The 21,652-nt window shown below is 45.0% G+C and overlaps 1 protein-coding gene across 3 annotated transcripts in view; it reads left to right on the forward strand.

Moving 5' to 3' along the window:
• The window catches only part of GMDS (GDP-mannose 4,6-dehydratase), a 477,644-nt gene that overhangs the window by 62,109 nt on the left and 393,883 nt on the right, over positions 1 to 21,652 (forward strand). For 2 of the 3 annotated variants that reach the window (XM_060308303.1, XM_060308305.1), the window contains exon 2: positions 16,975 to 17,019. The exons of the other annotated variant lie outside the window; for it this stretch is intronic. In XM_060308303.1, the coding sequence (XP_060164286.1) occupies positions 16,975 to 17,019 (45 nt within the window). The remainder of the gene's footprint in view (positions 1 to 16,974; positions 17,020 to 21,652) is intronic. 3 annotated transcript variants of the gene reach the window in all.

A 21,652-nucleotide genomic window follows, 5' to 3' on the forward strand; every position in this document is an offset into this window, starting at 1 on the left:
TCTTGCATGTTTATTTGCCTCTAGCATATAATTTTGCCACTTTATGTCCCAAACCGTATAATCTGGCATTGAATCAAATTTAAGGTTAATTGGGGTGCAGTGTATATCTTTGTAATGTTGAATCTTCTAATCCAAGAACAAAGATTGTCCTTGAATATTTTTAAATACCTCTATTTATACATCTTTGAAGAGTTTAAAGTTTTCTTTATATGATTCCTGTTAATATCTTGTTAACTCCATTTTTAGGTATTCAAATTTTCTTGTTAGTATAAGTAGGATATTTTCCTCCAGTATAACTTTATTGTTTATAAATTGGAAGACTCTTGATTTTGAATAATTTTGTAACCAGCCAATTGAATAGATTCTTGTTTTTTAGGTATACAGTTGCATGATCTGTAAAATGATAATTTTTAAGTTCTTTCTCATCTAATTGCAGTCACTAGTAGCAGGAAGAAATTCTTATTCTTTTAAATACTTTCCAAATTGACCAATAAAATACTTGGAGTGAATTTAGTTTGCTTATGAATAGCCTTTTAAGGAAGGTACTCTTGAATTTAGTTTTCTGTTTAATAAAGGAAATTTAAATACTATTTATAAAGAAATAAAGCCAAATTATAAGGAGATAAAAATATGGACTTAGGTATTTGTTTACAACATTAATATTTTCATATTAGAGAAATGTCTGTGTTTCTGACATAGACCTGTCAGCTTGTGTATGGCCTATAAGTATGGTGGACTTTGTACCAGAAGATGCAAACTTTAATTTGGAAACCAGCACAGATGAGCAAATGCCAGTTTAGATCAGTGTTTCTGAATACTGTTGGTAAGATAACATGAAATATTTTAAGGAGTACATTTTAAATTAATAATCAGATAATTATTTTATCTTAGGAAAGAAGTATTTACTCCATTTGTAACGTGTGTTTTCATGGTTGACATTTGCTTAGAATGACGTTAAAGACAAAGCAAAATGATCTAGAGAAAAAGTAAAATAGTACATAAATGTCAAAAAGCTCTTAAAGGGTGAGAGAGGTTGAAATTTGGAAAATTGAATTTTAGGTTAATAATATTGTACATACCTTTTTAGAGATCAAGAGCAGTTTTCTCTGCATTTTGTTGGTAGCAGTGCTTAATAAATAATAATAATAAGGGTAATAATACTGAATATTATTGTGAGCCGGAGGTTACACTAAGCTTTTGTACATTATCATATACTGATTATAAGAATTTCTCTTCCTAGTTTCATAGTCTCAAGGAAATGAGGCAGCTTACTGGCACAGGATTATATAGCTAGCAAGTGGCTGGCTCACACGTTTGCTGTAACCTTTACTGAATCCACTCTGACTCATTCATATTTATGTCACAATTACTTTTGAAAATTATACGTCCCTTTGGGGAATCTTCAATTTTAATTTAAGATTCTTTGAATTTAAGAATCTTCATTTACTCTTAAAAATAAGATTAAATATTTTTAGGCGAATTTACCTTGTAGACAAAAAACATAAAAATACATTTTGTGGTACATCCTAGTATATCACTAATAATTCAGGCATCTCTAAGGGAAATTTGCCAGTGTAAAAGCAGTTCAATCATTTATATTCAAAATTGCTAAATATTCAAACTAGTTGGAAACTGTGAACTTTAACTGTGGTCTGTATAATTTTTTGTCGAATGGAAAGAGGTAACTTATATTTGGTATCACGTAACAATTAAAAGTATTGATACACTTCGAAATATTAGCTAACCATAATACTTTTAAACTTATTGAGTGATTAGAAGTCAATATATGGCCAGTATCAAAGTTTGCAGAAAAATCCAGTCTATTGAATGTTATTTTGTTTTAATTATTGTGCATTATTAATCTGAAACAATTGTGTCTTATAGGTAGAAATAATTTCAGAGATTATTTTAGAGTTCAAGTTCTAATTTATAGATGAGAAAACTAAAGCCCAAAGCAGTGATTTTCCCACAGGACAACATAATAAACGACAAGGCCAGTTGGATGTTGGAATCCATGCCCTAGAATTCCAGGGAGATAGTTTTGTGTTAGTGGCAGAAGCAGGCTTCAGAGCCAGATGGGTCCCACTCAGTGAGGTCAGGAATTTATTTCACCTCTGTAGGAAGTTTTGATTTTGTTGCCATTGTAGTCAGTTCCTAATACTGTTAACCTCTATATACCTATCCCTGAAAGAAAATCATTGACAAGTGTTGATTCTTCCCCAGTAATATGTCCTAGGTGGAATGAGCATTTTCTAGCAGAAATAATAAAGTACAAACTGTAACCAAGAATCCTGTATCATGGCAGTATTAGCCTTGAGACCGTGTTGTTATTGATGAAAAATAAATTTCAGGGCCAACCTACATAGCAAACTGACATGGAGGGTCTTCTAAGTATTTTTTCTTGTTTCCAGGATATGTAAGGTACTTTTAAGACACTTTAAAAAAAAAAAAAAGAAGAAGGAAAAAAGAAAAAGAAAACTCCTAAACCGAAGAGCCTGGGGCTCAGTGAATGCACACAGCTTGGGTTGGGATGTGCTTGAGCTCAGTCTGCCCACAGCTTGTAAAGTCAGTTAAATATAGCCACAGTTGGGTTCTGTGGAACAGCAAATAGGAAAAGAAGGGAAAGCTGGAGGCGTGTTGGTGAAAAACACTTCAAAGTAACTTATTTTGACGCTTCTTAAAGGCTTCTTTGTCAAGGCACTTTTAAATAGTAGTTCTGTTTCCTTGAATCCACGCAAGACCATAAAACAGACTGGATTCAGGGGAACTGGCGTGGGGATGTTTTCAGCTCTGGGGCTGCTTGTGTTGGGACGGCTCCTCTACTCTGCTCTGCACATTTAAAATTTTTTTTAATGGACCTGCATTCAAGTGCCTGAAAAGCCAATCTTTGATACACACCTTGTATAATCCTTACGTGCACGTTCATCGAATATGCCTGTTCGTCAGAGTTTTATGTTGTCCACCTGTTAGGTTTCCAAAGAGAAGGAAACACATAAATGACCCCGTATCGGTAGCAGTCTGGTTAATGGATCAGAAGGTAGCCCATCTTGTTGTCCTTACATCCCTTTTAGTGGCATCCACTGAACTGATTGTCTTTTCAAACCTGACTACTGGCTCTTCAATGATCTTTCCCAATTAATAAAAAAATCATTGTCTGCCTTTTCCCTGTTAGTTAATTACTCTGAGATAAAACCTGTAACCTCCTTAAGCTGTCTGAGGCAACCTTGGGCAAGCAAAAAAACAGTTTCTGTTTTTTTTAATCTTTCTGTATTTTTTATTGTCAAGGTCTTGGTTTCCTCCCTGGTGGAGTAATTAGATTTAATTGACCTCTGAGGCCCCCTCCAAGTCTGATTTGTGATTGATAACTGTTTTGATGGTGCTTTGGGAGCCCAGCAAGCCAGCAGTACCTTTGGGTTGCGTCTGAGGACTTCCAGTAGAATCCACAGGAGCAGTTTCTTCTCCTCTCTCCTTCCTGGTTTCCAAGCCTCGGACACCCTCGGCCTTGGGTTTTTCATGAGGCCCCGCCCCCTCGACTCCACCGCTTTCACAGAACTGATAGGACACAGCACAGGGTGACAGCAGGTCCCTGAGGATCCCTGCTCTCCACTGCCAATGCTTCAGATGTGGGCAGGCGCCCAGGCTGGTGTTTACGCTCGGCTGTCCAGTTTATGACTCCCAAGTGCGTGTTGAGTCCCTGAATAGATCTATTAACTGGAGGTTTTCACACTACGCATCAGAGCTGACCACACTCGGCTGAGTCACACCAGCATTTAATTTATTTTGGATCAGCCCCTTTAGCAGGGAACTTAAGGTTTTACTGCCCTAAAAATGCTTTTGAAATGTTATTTACCCTGTTGCTCACTCAACGTCTGAAAAAAATGTGAAAGTGCTTCCAGGAATAGTAAAAATGTGTTTCAAAACACTGGACTGAAACAGGGGGCTTAGTTCTAGGGTGTGGGTGCCCCACTTTGAGAATGTCTAATATGCCACCGTTAGAGAGGCTTCTACACAGGAGTCTGTTAAATAGGGATACTCCTCGCATATTTTAAACGTGAGTCAATATATAAATATTTTGTTAAGACATCTTGTCAGCAACACATCTGTTTCGTTATGCATAAAATCTAACTACTTTTAGTTTCTAAGCTGCTGAATTATCTAGTATGCTCAGGGGAATTTCTCTAAAGCATTTTTCTAGGCTTGGAGACATCTTTATATTTTTTTGAGAATCTTAGAAGAAGTCCTGATTTGTAGCATGATCTGCTTTGTAAGCATCTCATTAAGAACTGAAAATCTGTGAAACGTGCGAGACAGTTGCTATTCTCCGTGGTAGGTGGTGGTGGCATGCATAGATGTGGCCAGGGCTGGGCTACGTTGCTAAACATAGGGACACCAGAGCAGGAACCAGAATGATGCAGAGGTTTCCAGTGTCCTAACGCCAGATGAGAGATATTTCATTCCAGGGCTTCAAAGTTATAGCAATCTGAGTCTAGGTCTTTACTCCCCCTTTGGAATATTATCAAAATATCCTATGCTCTTGGAGTAAGTTGCTGGAAAGTTTAGGTTCAGAATCTCATGCATGCATCTCGGCTAACAGCCCGTGTCACATAGCACTGAAATGAAGGGCTTTGAACGTGTGTGTGAGGTTGGTTTTCAAGACTCAGCAGAGTCTGCTGGGCCGGAAGTTAAGGATTTCTGTCTCAATTATCCTCGTGATTTGTTTCAGAGCATCACTTTTGCAATTTGCCCAACTGGTAACGTTTTTTAGGTTTCATCGAAACTGAATAGTTTTCTGAATGTTGTATTTTTCTTTTTGCTCCAAAATACTGTCTTTGACTAACATCAAAAGAATGTAGGCATTCTAAATTTAAGAATGAACTGGATAAGCGTCAGTCAAAATAGAACCCTATTTGCTTTTGCCTTTTGGTCCTGCAGCTTCGGTTCCCTTGTAGGAACCTACTGTCTAGTTGAAGAAGCAAGAAAAAAAAATTGGACATCCACATCGTAAAGACAGTTTTTTCCCCTCTTGCGGCGGGTGGTTAAACAGCAGGTTTGAGTGCGCAAGAATGCCAGAGCGGGAGAAGAAGTTACTTACAGTCGAATACCTGAAGGAGCCATGAAGCCTGGCTTTTTCTGATACTGTCATAGAATCCTAGCTCTTTAAGAGCTACAAGGACTATTAGAGATTATATAATTTAATTAAATTCCAGTATTACATAACCATAGGTTGCCTGCTGGATGTGTCCATTTGAATATTTTGTTATCGCCTGAAACTCAAAATGCCTAAAACGAAATCATCTTTTCCCACCACCCCACCCCACCCAATATGCACCGTTCTCCCAGTTAACTTGACTCTTCCTTTCTTCTGCCCTGTAACTGCTGACCTTGCCCATCTTTTGCATGTTCATTATCACCACCCTCATTTGGGAACTCACGCTCCCCCCACCTTTTCTGGACTCCCAAGGGAGTTTGCTGCTTTCTGTCCCTCCTTTTCTGCTCCTCTGGCTTCCGGTCGGTCCTGCTCACCACTGCAGACGCTGAAGCACTGCTTTTCCACAGCTGTAAAATTTACTCATTTAACAATTTTATGCAATGTACAGACCATGACTGGGTCTTGGATTAGAAAATAAGCAGTTATTAAAACACTTTGAGGGAAGTTGGGAAACTTAAAAATTGACTATATTAATGGTACTGAGGTCACAGGAGAATTTCCGGATCCTGAGAAACTGCATGCCAAGGAAGCGTCACTAAGGGTGAAGGATCATCATGTCTGCAGCTTACTTGCATATGGTTCTCCAGCCAATGACAGTAACAGCCACAGCAAAAGTGAGTGCAGGTGTGTATAAACACGGAGCGAGACGAGGCAAACGTGAAAGACTCTTAACCGGTGAATCTAGGTGAAAGATTATCGGTGTTCCATCAACTATCATGTAGATCTAAAACTTCTCAGGATTAAAAGTTGGGGGAATATCTTAGTGCTTGCTGCAGCGACTAAAGGCCAGTTTCAGGCCAGGTGACGGCACCTGTGGATTGGCGGTGACCACCGAGAGCTTTATGGAGAGAGGTGGTGTGCCCGGGGGCACCTCCGGGTGGCGGGAGGTGGCACGGTGATGTGTGCACAGATGCTGGCACCTCCGACCGAATCACTGGGGACCCTTCTTCCTTGCCCGTGGGCAGCTTGGGCACCCCGGGCTCATCTGCACTATTTCCTCCTGTAACTGTTCTCGAGGTTCGGAAGTGGCTGCGCCTCCACATGCTCCGTTTTCTCCTTGGTCACCATCCTGTCTGGGCTCCATTCTGCCCTCCCCAGGTCTGCATCCAATGGCCAACGACTTGAATTATTCTTGGAATAGAACTCTTAACTCCTTGGTCCTGGTCTCTCTTTTTTACGTCTCTGCAAACTCCCAACCCTGCATCAGTCTTGGAGTATTCTTTTTTTTAACCTGTGCTTGTGCCGAAATGAAAAAAAATAACGCAAATACATATATGGTCCCCTTTTTACTCATAGTCTTCAGTCTCTTTGGGTTCCCAGTGGTCACCTTCCGTGGTGCGTCTCCTTCCACTTTCCTGACGGTAAATATTCTAAGTCAGCCTCTTTGCTCAGGCTCCCTAGCCAGTCTTGAGCTTCTGGTCCTGAGCAAATAATCTTGCGTTTCAGTTCTTGAAACATGCCGCCTCCTCTCTTCCCACTGCCAAGTTGTCTCCATCTACACGCGTCCTTCTCCCGGCTCTGGGGAGACCTGGTCCGTCCTGCTCAGACCAGGCCTTTTCCCTTTTCTCTTGAGCCCGTTCCCTTCCCGGTCGCGGCAGCTACTCTTCCTGTCTGTCTGTCCGTCCAGCTCTTCCCTTGGCTCCCCTCCCCAGCCTGTTGACATGCTCTAATCCCTTCCACTTTGAGGAATAATTTTCACCATTTATTAAGGGCCTGTTTCATGCCATGCACTTTATTTTTAATTAGAAAATATTTGATATATGAACATTAATATGTGATATCTGTGTAATTTATGGAGCATAATGATAAAATGAAAACTTGGGTTAATCTACCCCCAACTTAAAAAAATGGTAGAATCATGGTGAAAGCTCTCTGAGTGTTCTACCTGCCAAAGTCCAGAGGTGACCAGCATCATGACATTTGCGTGTTCTCTTGCTTTTCTGTATAGTGTCATCATACACGAATAGTTACTAAACACTATGCTGTGTAGTTTTTTGTGTTTCTTAGTTTATAAAAACCATATCATAGTGCATATTGTGTCCGCACCTAACAGACTTTTATGAGATAAAAGATTACAAAACATCTGATTTTTTTCCAGTTTTATTGAGATATAATTGACACACAGCACTGTGTAAGTTTTAGGTGTGCAGCAGAATGGCTTGACTCACGTATGTTGTGGAATGATTGCCAGAGTAAGTTTAGTGAACATCCATCATTTCATATACATACAAAAAAATTTTTTTTCCTTTGTGGTAAGAACTCTTAGGTTCTGTTCTCTTTAACAACTATCCTATATATCAAGAGCAGTGTTTTTTTGGTTTTTTTGTTTTTTTTTTTGCGGTACGCAGGCCTCTCACTGTTGTGGCCTCTCCCGTTGCGGAGCACAGGCTCCTGACGCGCAGGCTCAGCGGCCATGGCTCACGGGCCCAGCCGCTCCGCGGCATGTGGGATCCTCCCGGACCGGGGCACGAACCCGTGTCCCCTGCATCAGCAGGCGGACTCTCAACCACTGCGCCACCAGGGAAGCCCGCAATCATTCTTAATAATGGATTATTACAAAAGTAATTGATGATACTTATTTAAAAAAAAATTTTTACTAAACTTTATATGAGTTTTTATATACATTTATTAGTTAATTGAAAAGCTTTAAAAAACTTCTGTGGTATCTTGTTTTGATTGAAACATTTTTATTTTGATTGAAGGAGAAGTAATATGGAAATAACACTGTAGTTAGGACTAGACAAATTGGTTTCATCTTCTGCCAAGTTCTCACTAGCTCTATGACCTTGAGTAAAGGATTTAAGCTTTCTAATCTGTGATCTGATCTGGAAAAATGGGGATAATATCAGCTATCTCACCAGGATGTTGTGGGATATAAATGGGAGAAATATCTTAGAGAACTTAGCAACCAGAAAGAATTAGAGAAATGTAAGATGTTATTCATTTGATAGAAATAATAAATACTTTGAGGAACATATGTGCAGTAAGTAAGATTGCGTTAGCTATATCTACTAAAAGGTGTAGTGTAAGGTGATAACTTACCTGAATTTTAAGCCTGGTGTTTTGATAGAAAAAAAAAAATACTCAGTTTTTCTAAATGGATGATCCGGATCTACCAAACGTAGTCAAGTATCCTGACTAAGTCATGCGTATTAGGGGAGGGAATAGCTGAGAAGCAAACCACTGTGTGGCTTGTCAGTATTACAAGCCTAGACCACAGGTGGATGGATCTGGTTGGACAGAATTAGGGACACCGGGCTTTCAGTCTGAGCCCCTGGCAAGGTTGGGAATTTGGAGCTGGGTGCTCCTGAGACCAGGATGGGGAGTACTATACAGTCCCTATGGACGTGGACATCCTTTCTCACCTGAAGGACCACCCCCACCCGTCACCACCCTTACAAGACTCTGGTCTTCAGTAGAGTCGAGTGTGGATCCTGTTTTCCTGCTGTCCTGTTAAGTCGAGATTGAAGAAGTACATGGTTGACATGTCCTTATACTGCATGCACATTAAAAAATACAACTTTGAAGCTCCTTGAAGACAAAAGGTCATGGTTGAGTAGGAGCTAAGCCCCATTGCTGTTGGTGAAAGAGGGCACAATGACGAGATGAAAACAGCCAAAAGGGTGAGCCTGCAGAAGTTCCGCTGTCATAGGCGCTGTGCTGCGCTAAGCTGGTGGGAACGCGCCCAGGCTGTGCGGCCTATGGGGCAGGGACTGGAGAGGCTGCTGTCAGCAAGGTGGCGGCCCATGCTCTTCGATGTGGGATTTTCCCCCAAAGTGTTTTTCGATACCTTCTCTGAGTGGCAGAACCTTCGTGCATAACACAGCACAACCCAACAATAAACACCGCGATTCCCTGGGCCCCAGAATCGTGTTTTGCGGGTGAACCTGCCTGCAGAAACTCCATTCTTTACCTGTCCCCTGCTCTGAGCGCCAGCTTTATTAGTTTGATGATACGCAGCTTTCTGGGTAGATGCTTACAGACTTCTCCATGGACACCTGTGTGCATATGCTTGAATTTCATCTGTCTTTCAGTGACTTTAACTTATACAAATCACAGCTCTCATTTTGTATCTTTCTTCTGTGATTTACAATGTCTCCAGCTTGGTGGGGACTCCATTGTTGCAGATCAGGTCTGAAATGGCTCAGGGTGCCCATAACTGACATTTCTGTCACGGCGTGTGCCTGTGATAGGAATGGTCTTAACTGTTTATATCCCTGAAAGAAATTGGGTTAAAAAGAGCAAGAATATTTGCAGATAGGCTCTACTTGTCACCAGCAGTGAACTGAAGTAACAACCGAATGTGCAGTAGAATGGAGAAAGATATAGTCATCAGTATCTGTGTGTCTTTTTGTTATTCTTAGGACCTTTTTAAAGTCGGTCAACAAAAGAGCATTTGCTTTGTCTTTCTCCATTAGCCAGGGCACAAACTCTACAAAGAAAGGCACAAGGAAATGCTAATAAATCAGGTAAATACTAAAATTTAATATTTCTTCTCTTTTCAGTACTGCATTTTTTTCTTCCAGGTTTAAAGTTTTTCATTAAGCATGGCCTTGAACCCTGGAGAAAGTGCAGCTCTGTTTTAGAGTACCTGCAAAAAATCATTTCCTCTATGCATCATTTGGACGATTAGAACTATGCAAGTATGTACTTTGCAAAGAAACAGCCTTTAATTAATTGTGTGGACTGTCACTTTGAGAGATAATGGGAAAGGGAAAAAGAAAGAGAAGCTCTATTTTCCATTTTTGGACAGTTTTAATTCATGTGTGTATTTACTACAAAGAGATTATTTTAAGCACGAAGTTTACTGGTAATTTATTATTAACTTCTCTCTAGATCTGAACAAGTCTTTATCAATGTATTTGGAGCCCTGAGTTATACAAACTTTCAGTGAGTATATTGTTCTAAACTTGAAAGGAGTCATTCACAGCAGCACTGGACTGGTCAGTTAGCAGATCTTTAAAAGGGTTTTGACAGGGATATGCTTCTTGTATTTCCTCTGTTTTTCCCACCTTGATTTCATGCGCGAGGGTGGTGATTGATTTCCCCAGGGCGCCGTGCCATCCAGTGTGGACGAGGTGCTGGGGAAGTAGTTCCTCGCTTTCCTTTTCTCCCCCAGCCCTGCCTCTGTCCGTGGCTCATGCATCTGCCGGTGCTCCCTGGCAGCAGAGCACTTTGCTTAGCTGTGCCGGTTACCTGGCTGCTCTTCTCGTCCTGTCCACATGTGGGTATGCTGATCCGTGTGAAACCAGCGTCGAAGTCTAAGCCTATCTCGGCCAGGAAGTGCCTGGCTTCCCAGATATTCTCAGAGCAAGAGTGCAGGGGCTAAATCTCTTCCTTCCTTTCTGCCCTCTATTCCCTGACACCTATGGCCAAGGGAATGTTTGAAACTCACTAATCTGTGACACTTTGCTTTGTTAATAAATTCTATAGAGACCAAATTTCATGTTAAAACATCTGTAGGCCCATCATTATGGAGTGATTGTTCCTATTAGTGGAGCAGATTGCCATATAAATCATTAGAAATATATATGTGGTGCAGATCCTTGCTCTGTTTGCTAGCTGGGATATCGGGCAGGTTACTTGGTCTCAGTTCACTTCAGTTTGCTCTTTTGTGAAGTAGAGATAATAGTGCTAACTACATAGGGTTACTGTGAAGATTGAAAAGTTAATGATCGTAAAGCACTGAGAGCGTGGCTGACATAGCCTGAGCACTAAATAAGTGTTTACTCTTGTTTTTAATACTATTATCATCATCATTTGTAGTAATTCCAGGTCACGTGAGGACTTTTGTTTCTCTCTGAAGGGTAGAAATTTTAGCATGAGTGTCAAGAAAGGGAGAGTGGGAGAGAGAAAAAGCACAGGGGTTCCAACTGAAGGAGCTTCCGTTTTAAAGAGGCGAGAATGTGGGCAGGAGGCCGTTGCCTGGGGGCACTTGTATCCGTGTGGAGATGGCCAGGCTAGCTCATGCTTGATGCAGCTGCGTTACATACACCCGCACACGCGTATGCGCTTGATGAATGCCTTAGGATTTACTTTTGAGGGTTTTTAAACGTCTCTGGGACGGTGTTGGAATGTGTGTGTTGTCCTTCTTCTAAGAGTGTAATTAGAAATTATCTTTGTATACCTTATTAGCAGCTCTTCCCTCTAATCCCACTTTTCTTACAGCACTTGCCTAAATCACAGAAATGTGTTTTGCTGTGATGAGGTCGGTGGTGCTACAAGTGCTGGGTTGTGCAGATGTCCCTGGAGTTCAGGTTTTGGTGTTTTCGTTCTTCTTTGCTCATTAAACTAAGAGTTTACAATAATCATTTGCAGTTTGAAAGGAACGTGGATTTTAAACCAGGTTATCACGGGAGTTCTACCACTAAAAATCTGCTAACCTGTTTCCAAATAGTTTCTGAGTGGCTTTTAGGAGATAAAAATGAGTCAATTTTATATATGTTCTAGATGCTTAGAAGAAAAAACCAATTGGAGAAATACAGCCTACTAGAAAAATGTATAAGAAATACAAAAGATAAGAATAAGTAATTCCCAGAAGAAATAGTACACACAGTCATAAACACAAAAACCTTTTCAGTCTTTATACTAATCAAAAAATGAAAAGAAAACCAGCATTTTTTAACCTAGCAAACTGAAAAAAAATATTTTCTAAAATTAACCTTTTAGTTCATTTCTTCTCTCTATGATATTTTATTTTTAGTTTACAGTTGGCCATAAGACTTAACATTAGAATCTTTTGAAATTGAATGTTTCTTTGAAATTAACATTAGAATCATTTGAAAATACTTTGGGGAAAGATATCAGGGCAATGGCAGAGCAATGTGTAATCCGATGGGGGTATCCAGCCTCTTTCTAAAATGTGGCCTTTAAGCTTCAGCTCATCACAGTTTCCTGGGAGGTCCTGGTTTGCAGCAGAGCCGGTGTCACTTCTCCATGTGCCATGTGCGCGTGTGAGGTGTGTGTGCAGCCGCTGAGCACCTCCCTGGGGGCTCTTTCCCCAGCAGGGGGTCTGCAGGAAGGGGTGGTGAGAAAGGAGTATCCATCAGTCTTTGCTATGCAGGGGTTGTTGATCACTCCTTCTACCTGGAGGTAAATCAAAGGGAGTGAAAGGCAGTTCTTGGGGGCTGGGGGCGACCTCAACTTTTATGGGGAAATGATCTTCAGCTTTAAAGACTGCAGGAGGCGAGGTTATTTATATGTTTTGCACATGGATGGCGTCCTTGTGTCCAGCCAGCCAGTTACTGCTCCCTCTCCTGACACTTGCTGGCTCTGTTCTCGTTCTTCCCTCTGGTTCGCAACTGTACACATGAGTCCAGTCTATTCGTTTTAGCTCTTTTCACAGTAGTTTTTAGTTAAAAATTCTGAGATCTGAGAGATCTGGGGTTTTTTGTTTGTTTGTTTGTTTGTTTTTTTGCGTTATGCGGGCCTCTCACTGTTGTGGCCTCTCCCATTGCGGAGCACGGGCTCCGGACGCGCAGGCTCAGTGGCCATGGCTCACGGGCCTAGCCGCTCCGCGGCATGTGGGATCTTCCCGGACCGGGGCACGAACCCGTGTCCCGTGCATCGGCAGGCGGACTCTCAACCACTGTGCCACCAGGGAAGCCCGAGAGATCTGTTTTCGCTTTTCTTACTTTCTTTCCTTTTTTTTTTTTTTTTCCCCACATTCTGCTACCTCCTAACTGTGTGACTGGACACTAAACATTTAATGTTTTTAGTCTCAGTTTCCTGAGCTGCAAAATGAGACAGTGGAATTAATAATCCCTGTGGTCTTTTGAGTTCTGTGAGTGTGACAGAGATTTTATCCAGTGCTTTGTGCTACAAGTGTGAGCCAGGTGAAAATACTTTTCCCGTGCATTCTGCCTCTGGAATCTTGGCACTGCGGTGGCTAATCTTCCCATCTGAAGTCTTCATTCTAATTCAAAGCAGCATCTTCTGTTAATCTTTGAGGTGTCTGTACTTCTCTCATTGGAGGTACAGATTACTTTGATATTGTAATTGCAATTAGGTGAAAATGCTTATTTTAGAGTAATTAGGGCGCATAGACTTAAAGCGTGTGGCAGGCAGTGTGGACGAGTGCTTTCTCTCCTTACAGGGGTGGTATTGTACTTCCCAGTGCTTGAGGTGATCTAAACAAGGGAATTCATTTTACTAGAGGCCTGGTCTCTTCAGCCCAGCACTGCTCATTATCTTACCCTCTTCAAAGAAGCTGCCCAACGGTGCTTCGGCAGAAACATAGTCTGATTTAGGCGCAGCTCAGAGGGGCCGGGTTCTCAAGCTGCATCTGAGAAGCTGTCCTTTTCACTTGTCCTGTGGGCTAGAAGTGAGTCCATGTTTGGAGAGAGAAGAGGAATGCTCTCTCCTCTCTGCAGGAAGGTAGGTGGCCATACGTTTGAGGACATGGGTGGGTATGAGGCCATACGTGTATGGACATGGGTGGGTATGAGGCTCGGTCAGGGCTGTTTCAGCCTTCTGTGGCCTTCGGGAGAAGGGGGAAACTTTCTGCACTCCCTTCAGCTTTTTATAGATGTGAAATTTTAGGTAATTTTTATCTTATAGTCAAGATAGGATTCAGCTTCTGGAATTACTGTGAATTGTATAGGTGTGTATCTGGAACATTACATGAAAGGTGAAGCACAAGGACGGGGGCTGCAGGCACCAGGCACGCCGGAATCCTCCCGTTTGGGACCCTTGGCAGTGGCCCTGCCGCCTGGCTCGACAGCCTGAAACCTACATCCCAAGTCCACCTCCAGACACTGCTTCCAAGAGGCAGCGGCGCCCACATGAGGCTGGAGAAGGCCCCGGCCCTGTGTCCTGCCTCCCCCCCGAGCTCTGGGCTGTCCTAAAGTTACAGGACCTTCTGCATTTGGGTCACTTGGTTAAAACTAGAAGGACTGTTTAATTTGTGAGATACCCTGTCATGCAAAGTGACTAAATCAATTTGGTTTAAAAATGAGTCTGTTATGGTCTTTTTATTGCTTTGTTGGGCTCTGACACGCGCTGGTGGGCCCCAGGTGGAGGAAGTGGTTTCCCAGGGCACAGTCGTGGGAGCCCCGGGTTCTAGTCCTGGCTTCCCCTCTCGTGGGTGCCACCAGGCGGGCCCCTAACCTCCACGGGCCTCCCTAACTCCCGTGCCAAGGGGCTGCCTGCCTTCCCGGTGAGTTCCTGGAAGAATAAGACAGAAAATATTTCTGTGTCCTGAAAATGTTAAAGCTGTGGTGCTTACTTCCAGCTGTACAACGTTTAATGTGAAATGGAGACTGTCTTCATAACCATGTGCAAAACCGAATTGAAAAGAGTCCCGGTTGGGGTGCTGGCTCTCCAGTGAAGGCGTCCCCTGTCACGAGGCCTGAGCCCAGGCTGGAGTCGGTCCCAGATGAGTTGTGTTCGTCGTGAGTCGGACATTTAGGCCGTCAGCTCCTCGGGTTCCAGGAGTCGAGAGTCAGATGTCGTGTTGGCTGTGGCTCTCAGTTGCCGTGACGTTGTGGTTTTCCATCTGGGGGAGGTGCTGTGCGACCGGCCCGTCCTCCTAGAGGGGCTTCGGTGCAGGGGTCTGGGGGCCGGGGGCGGGGGGGCCAGGGGCCTCGCGCTGCCGCGGTTCCCACATTGTGCGGCCGGCCCTATCACTTGGGAGACCTGGCAAGGAAGTGAGGAGGAAGCAGGTGCCACTGCTGGGGCAGAATGTTCCAGCCTGGCTGGAAAGTTTGAGGAGGGCCTGGGTGAGAAGAGCAAGACCTATTGACAGGGCTCAGCCCTGGGCAGGCCTGTTTCACATCAGCCTCTGAATAGTCACAGCCCCTCCCCACGGTCTCACCTCTGCCTTCTTGTTTTTAAACATTCTCGGCAACCGTGGTGGAGCACAGAGCATTTTAACTTTTTATTCCAAGAGAAAAAGTAAAACTGTGAAAAGTGCAGTGTTGCCTGCTTCAAAATGACACCACCACCACCAAGAGCAAAACAAAATGTACTTTCTAGGGCTGTCCGACCTACTGTAAAATTATTATTATTGTTGTAAATGCTTTTTCTGTTAAGCTGTTTTCAGAATTAATTATAGGACTATTGATTATCCTCAGGTTTCTGACGGTCCTGTAGATTGACCTGGCTTGTCGGGGTGTGAACTGTTCAGCTCTCTTATCTGGCTTACTTTGCATGTTGGGTGTGTAAAGCCACACAGTTGTGCATGTATCCTGAGATTGAGAGGAAAAGGAGTGTGCCAGACCATTTCTCTTCTTCTCCACGTGAGTCTGTAAACCAGAATAGTTATGTCAACACGTCAGAAGAAAATTTGACGGGGGTTTTAATGAACCACAAAGTGTATCCCTTGTTGCCCTCGCCTTGTCATCCTGCCTGGATTCACGCGTGACTTCTGCGTTAGCACAGCAAGCGCCCTCGCGGCAGCCCTCTCATCTTCAGGACCCATAGGGTGTCTCCAGTTCCAGCTCCGAGTCAGGCAATGATAGGAATAAAACCTGCTTTCTTTTTCTTTTTCCCGGAATATCTGGTAGGAACGTTTGGAGCTCAAAGGGATATTTTAAGCTTTTACGAACTGAGGAAACCAAAGAAAATCCAAATCTTCCCAACCAGTTTTGAGCACACAAGTTTCCAGTAGTTGGAGCCTCTCGTTTTTATGTTAAGTCTGGATGGGATAGAGGGGACTTGCCCAGGCTGAAAGCAGAAGGGCAGTTACGGGATTGATTGTGAAATAGCCACCCAGCTCATTTTCTGAGCAGGGCTGGTGATGTTCTACCGTATCTCTAGAACCCTGATTTTGTGCCTTGTGGCCTCTTAACAGTTTAATTAGATGGCTCTCACACTTTCTTTCCCTAAAAGTGGAGCATGAGGTATTTTACCTAGAACCTCCACCCTCACCTAGACATTTCTAAAGAATTTTTAAAAATGAGCTGAGAATCTCTGTGTTTAGTCAGACACCGTCATCTTAACGTAGAGATTAACTGCATGATTTAAGATGCGTACAAATGAAGTTCCCATTATTTCATAAAAAGTAAGCACCTCGCTTTTACTGAACTCCACGTGCGCATGCGCTTGCACGTGTATTCAGGGCTAACACCAACGCCATCATGTCTACGGCCCGCCCCCAACCCACCTTCAAACCCCAAACCCTTTCTGAGGTGACTTTCCAGACCCTTGGGCTCGAAGCCAAGGCCACCAGTGCCTGGAGGGCCTCGCCTGAGGGCCCACACCTCCTCCTCTCCCCGTGGCAGCTCTTTCCAGTGGTGTCAACACCGCTGTGCTCTCAGCCTCCTCCCCGCACTCGCCCTGCCTTCTCCCCAGGCCCCGCAGCTCCTGTCTCATCCCTGCTCCAGCGTCTCCTTCTGTACAGCACCCCCAGAAATAGATTCCTGTTTTATGTCCCAGGAGCACCAAGCCCTTCTGCTTGGCCGCACACGTGTTGCGTGTTTCACAGGGCTAGTAAGCGGCAAGACCTAAAGCAGATCCATCAGCTTTTGAAGCTTCCTGTTCTCCCTGTTGCCCCATGTGTCCCTGGATTTCAGTTTCTTTCCCTGTGCACGTGGTGATGCCAACGCCTTCCCACGCTCCTGTGGGCACAGACGAACGCCCGTCTATGGGAGGCTTAGTGGACGGCACAGCACCACTCCGTGTTTATGTCGGATGTTGTCTGAATTATTTTCATGTCGGTTGCCATGAGCCTTATTTAAGTTCCTAGAGCCTCTGAATGCTGTTTTCAAAACCCTTGGTCTTGGCCACGATGGGTCTGACCGTTGTTGATGTTCCTTGTCTTCCAGGACGGCTCCTACTTGGCCGAGTTCCTGCTGGAGAAGGGCTACGAGGTGAGTCCCCTATGAGCCGGCACAGGCCGACGGGATACCGCGGACACCGTGGCCTCCCGCTTCCTCTCTGCTGTCCTTCTGTGTGTGTTTCCACGGAAGCTCTGATAACAAGTCCAAATCAGGGGAAGAATGTGCCTCTTGGCTGGTCACAGCGCCAGCTCATTGTGCTGTTTATCTGCTGGCGCGCTGGCAGCCCCCCGCCCCCCATTCTTGCTGTTTCCCTGCTTTGCACGCTTCCCGCGTTCTCAGCTAAACCAGCAACCAGGTGGGCTGAACGCTGTACCGTCCTTAGGGTTAATTTATGATGTCATGTGTTACATAAAAAAGTCCCACTCACGGCGAAGTCACTTAATTCGGAAATTGCACAGAGCAGTAAAAACTAAGCTGCCCTGGCAAGGCTGCGTGCAAAGTTGACACTTGGAGGTGCTTGCTTTCCAGTCGGCAGCCAGAACTTCGTGCAAGCTGGAGCTTCTGCGTTTGCTGCTCTTGCCCTTGTCGTCCTTTCCTCCTTCTCGTCCTCCTCCTTACACGTTTTCTGCTTTCCTTGAAAGAAACAAGGGTTTTACATATTAAATGGATGTATCTTAGCATGTACATCTTACACTTTATAAGAACTGTTTTCGGATGTGCACATCTCTAGCAATCTCTGTGCTCCTCAGAAGACAGAAGCCTACGCAGTGGCACATGTTCTCTGGCCTGATTTGGGGGGTGTTTACCTTAATAATTTTGGACGCCATGTTTTTTCCAGTCGCAGGTACATTGTTTAAAAAATGCGCACCGTGGACAAATGCAAAAACAATAGCAAGGAATTTGGCATTTAAGCACCAACAGGATTTGAAGGACAGGAACCTAGTTTTCTTACTGTAATGCATGATCTTTTCTGTGAACTTTGACTTTTAGACTTCGACTAATAGCAGATATGATTAGACCTTCTGTGCCTTTATCTAATAATGGCTACTTCTACATCTTGTAATGATATCAAAAAAAGGCAAATGTAACTATGGAAATAGGCATGTACACATATGTTCATATACATAGATTCCTATAATAATTGAGCAATCAATTCATCTTCTGCAGAGTAGAGGATTTTAGAGTTATGTGTAGAATAGAAGTATTGGTTTTAGGTGAAGACTGATATTTATTCAGGCTGGACTAACTTGATGCTTTAATAATTCTAAAAGGAAAGGTTTGTGAGAGAGACGTACTTATCTTGTTTCAGATGTTGGAACAGGCTAAGAGTCGTTTGGTGGCTGGAGCGGGGTGAGTGATTTGGCTGTGTACCGAGCGAGCCAAGAGAAGGAGCTACCTGAGTAATGGTGATGGGTCAGGACATCTGACCCCCAAACACGGCCCCTTGGCACGTGAATATTTTAAGCTGACGGAGTTTGAAAAAATAGCAGAAGTTTCTCCTGTTTATTTGTCTTTGTTAGTTCAGTGTAGAGGAGGAGAACATTTTCCTCGACCCTCTTAAGGGTCCCTGGCTGGGTCTGAAAATTAAACTGAAAGCATACAGATGTATTTAATGTAAGTTTTCTGTGACATGGGAGCCTTCCTGAGAAAATGAGGATCCGAAGAGGCGGGTAAGCCCGAGTACTTGTGTGTTAGGTTAGGTGAGGAGGGACAGTGGTGGAGAAATGAGGTCCAGGGGTCTGCAGTAAGTGTAGGACTGGGCGTGGCTCAGCCAGGTCTGTTGGGTGGGATTCTTCCCAGCATCCCCTTGTCTTGGGACGTGAAGATGCTCCTTTCCTCCAAGTGTGGGGAGGGCACCTCCCACCTGGCTGCTTCAGGGGAGAAGGGTGAGGGGAAAGTCAGGGTGACCTTCGCGCTTCTGTCATTTTCGCAGACTCGTTCAGCTTAAAATATGCAGTGTGCCCAGACACCATGCCCTGGCTGGTGCGTCCTGAGCCCCCCACAGTCCCCGCAGCTCGGGAAGAGAGAGGCGGTGTGTCAGCAGGAGTGCTCAAGCTGGGTGGGTCCTGAGATGCACTTCCGAAGTGGACGCGGGGCACTGAGGCATCGGATGCGGATGTGGCTGGCCCCAAGGGAGAGGGAGCCGGCGAGCAGGTGTGAGGCGCCCGGGAGGAATGGGGACGGGGGTCTGTCTGGATGCGGTAGGCGGTCAGCTTCCTCAGGCATCAGGATGGCGATGTCAGTGTTCCTGGGGAGGGCCCGGAGGATGGCGTGCCCAGGAGGCAGAGCTCCATGTAGGCGGCCTGTTCAGGAATCGCCGGACCCCTGAAGACGGGTCGTCATGCTCCTGAGTGGACCAGAGACTCAGGAATAAATCAGAATCTAGGCCAGCCAGCTGCGCTTCGGCTGTTTTCTTCCGCTGGCATCTGAAACTGTAAGAGCAGGTTGGATTCTGATAAAGACCATAGAAGGCCCACTCGGCAAATCACAGTTCGGGGGAGGGATGAGTCATTGAAACAGTGATTGGCAAGAGAGGAGAGGGCAGAAGGAAATACTCCCTGCAGTACAGGTGGAAGGTTCGGAGCTGCATGGCATGACCGGAAGTGATTCCTCCTTGGAGCACAGGGGAGTGTGAGTTTTGTAGGAATGGGGGCCGTGAGAGGGTGTTTATCTGTCCTGTCTTCAGTTTTCCTAGGCTGCTGTCTTCACTTTTAAGAGATTGAGGTAATTGGAGGGTCAGTTTATTAACTGGGATCTGATGATAGCACAGGCTTTTATCTTTTGGCGTTTAGGTCAAAGTAGATGTGAGAGTCTTTTTTCGAAGAGGCTGCATTGCACAAATTCCAGAATTACCATCAGCAGCCCCTGGTTGCTCCAGAACACGAGCAAAATAAATAACAGGGTTAGAAAATTGCCTCCCGTGAGATGAGAGGGGACGCCCCTGTCCACATCTGAACCCAGAGGGCCAACGTCAGCAATTCTGGGCGAGCACCTCCTTCTGAGTCAGGGCTTCCCAGCGTTCAGCCTCAGAGCCGCCCGGGCCCCACCGAAGACGAGGCTGAGTCCGGGGCCTTAGACCGGCCTTTCTAACAGCCCCCAGCTGTCGCGGTGGCTGCTTTCCCGGGTCCTATGGTGTGAGAACCACTGCAACTAGAGGTTCAAATGAGCTCTTTTAATGCCAAGGTGAAGCTGAACAGCATTTCTTAAGGTATCTTAATTTGGGGTACCTTGGTTCCCTGAGCTCTCATATTATTTTGGATCTAGTCTTTGTGGACCAGAAATAACTGGAAACAACATACTTTGGGGTAGCAAAGTGTCGCTGGGAACAAATGAACACTAGGAGGAAGAGCTGCAGATTCTGAGGGCAGGCTTGACCCTGAGGCTGAGATCTTCCTGCATAAGAAAGGGGCAGGCTTCCCTGGCCGGCAGGGGTGAGGTCAGCCTTCGTGATGAGCACGGGGTGGGGTGGGGTGGGGGCGTGGACCCCGTGGACAGTCAGCTGGAGGGAAGCAGGTTGAGGAGCAGAGCCAGGTTGGTTGGGGAGTGACGAACGATGGGGCAGCGAAGGTGAACACACGCCTGTGCGTGGAGGTGACGTAGTGCAGTTAGTCAAAGCAGCAAAGTAAAGGTACGAAAAGCCTGGCTAACCTTGAAGCAGAGGGAGATGTTTGTGTATGCCTTGAAAGGGAGTCTCATACGTTATAGATTAACTAGTTATGCTTAAGTACCTCGTCTGACCACACACCTTAGATTTCTGAAGCTGCGGGGCCTGGTCACCTAATGTGTCCTCTGAAATCCGTGCATCTGATCATGTTCTTTTTTTTTTTTTTTCCAATTCACGATATATTATGAACGTCATTCCACGTCAAGGCATAGGACTACTTCATCTTTTGGCCATGCCATGCGACATGCGGGATCTTAGCTCCCTGACCAGGGATCGGACCCTTGCCCCCTGCATGGGGAGCACGAGCCTTAACCACTGGACCGTCAGGGAGGTCCCGTCTGATCATGTACTGAATGAACAATGTAACGTAAAAAAGATGGATTGCTTCATCCCGGGTCCACTCCTCACTGAGAAGGGAGACCCTTTCAAGGTTTAAAGTTTTTAATGCTGCTGGTTTCTTGAATTTTGCTCCAGATTAAACATGGGGGGGGGGCATAAAGATAAAGAGAATGGATCTAACATGTGTTCATTATTTATAGAATGTCTGTAGGTATCATCTCATGATGAGGAGAGCCAAGAATTCTCAGCGTTTATAGAAAACCATCTTTATGGCTTTATGGATTTAATTCTACACATTGTTGAAATGCAGAGGGTTAATTCTCCTTTGTACCGGGTCAGGCTGCTCGGAGCAGGGAGGTGAGCGAGGCCATCCAGCTCGCGGTGGCGAGGCAGCCCCTGAGCTGGTTGCTGGACTGCGTCCTTATCCTTTCCCGCCACTTGCTGGCTCCGCGGCCTCTCAGAGACTTAGATGATGAGTGCACGTGTCCCCAAGGTCGCCACCAAGGTCAGGTGAGACGCACGTGGACAGCAGTCCAGAGGAGCTCTGTGGGCCTGTGGAGCTTAGTCTTACAGGACAGGCGGGTGGCACAGTGCTTGGTGCTGACCGGCCGAGGGACACAGATTTTGTAGGAGGCCCTCGGTCCAGTCTGTTACTTGGCATCAGGAAAGGGCGGGCGTGTGACGTTGCCCGGGTCCCGGCTCTGCGCGTGCTCCTTCCCG

The sequence above is a fragment of the Globicephala melas genome, chromosome 11, assembly GCF_963455315.2.
Source record: "Globicephala melas chromosome 11, mGloMel1.2, whole genome shotgun sequence".
NCBI lineage: Eukaryota > Metazoa > Chordata > Mammalia > Artiodactyla > Delphinidae > Globicephala > Globicephala melas.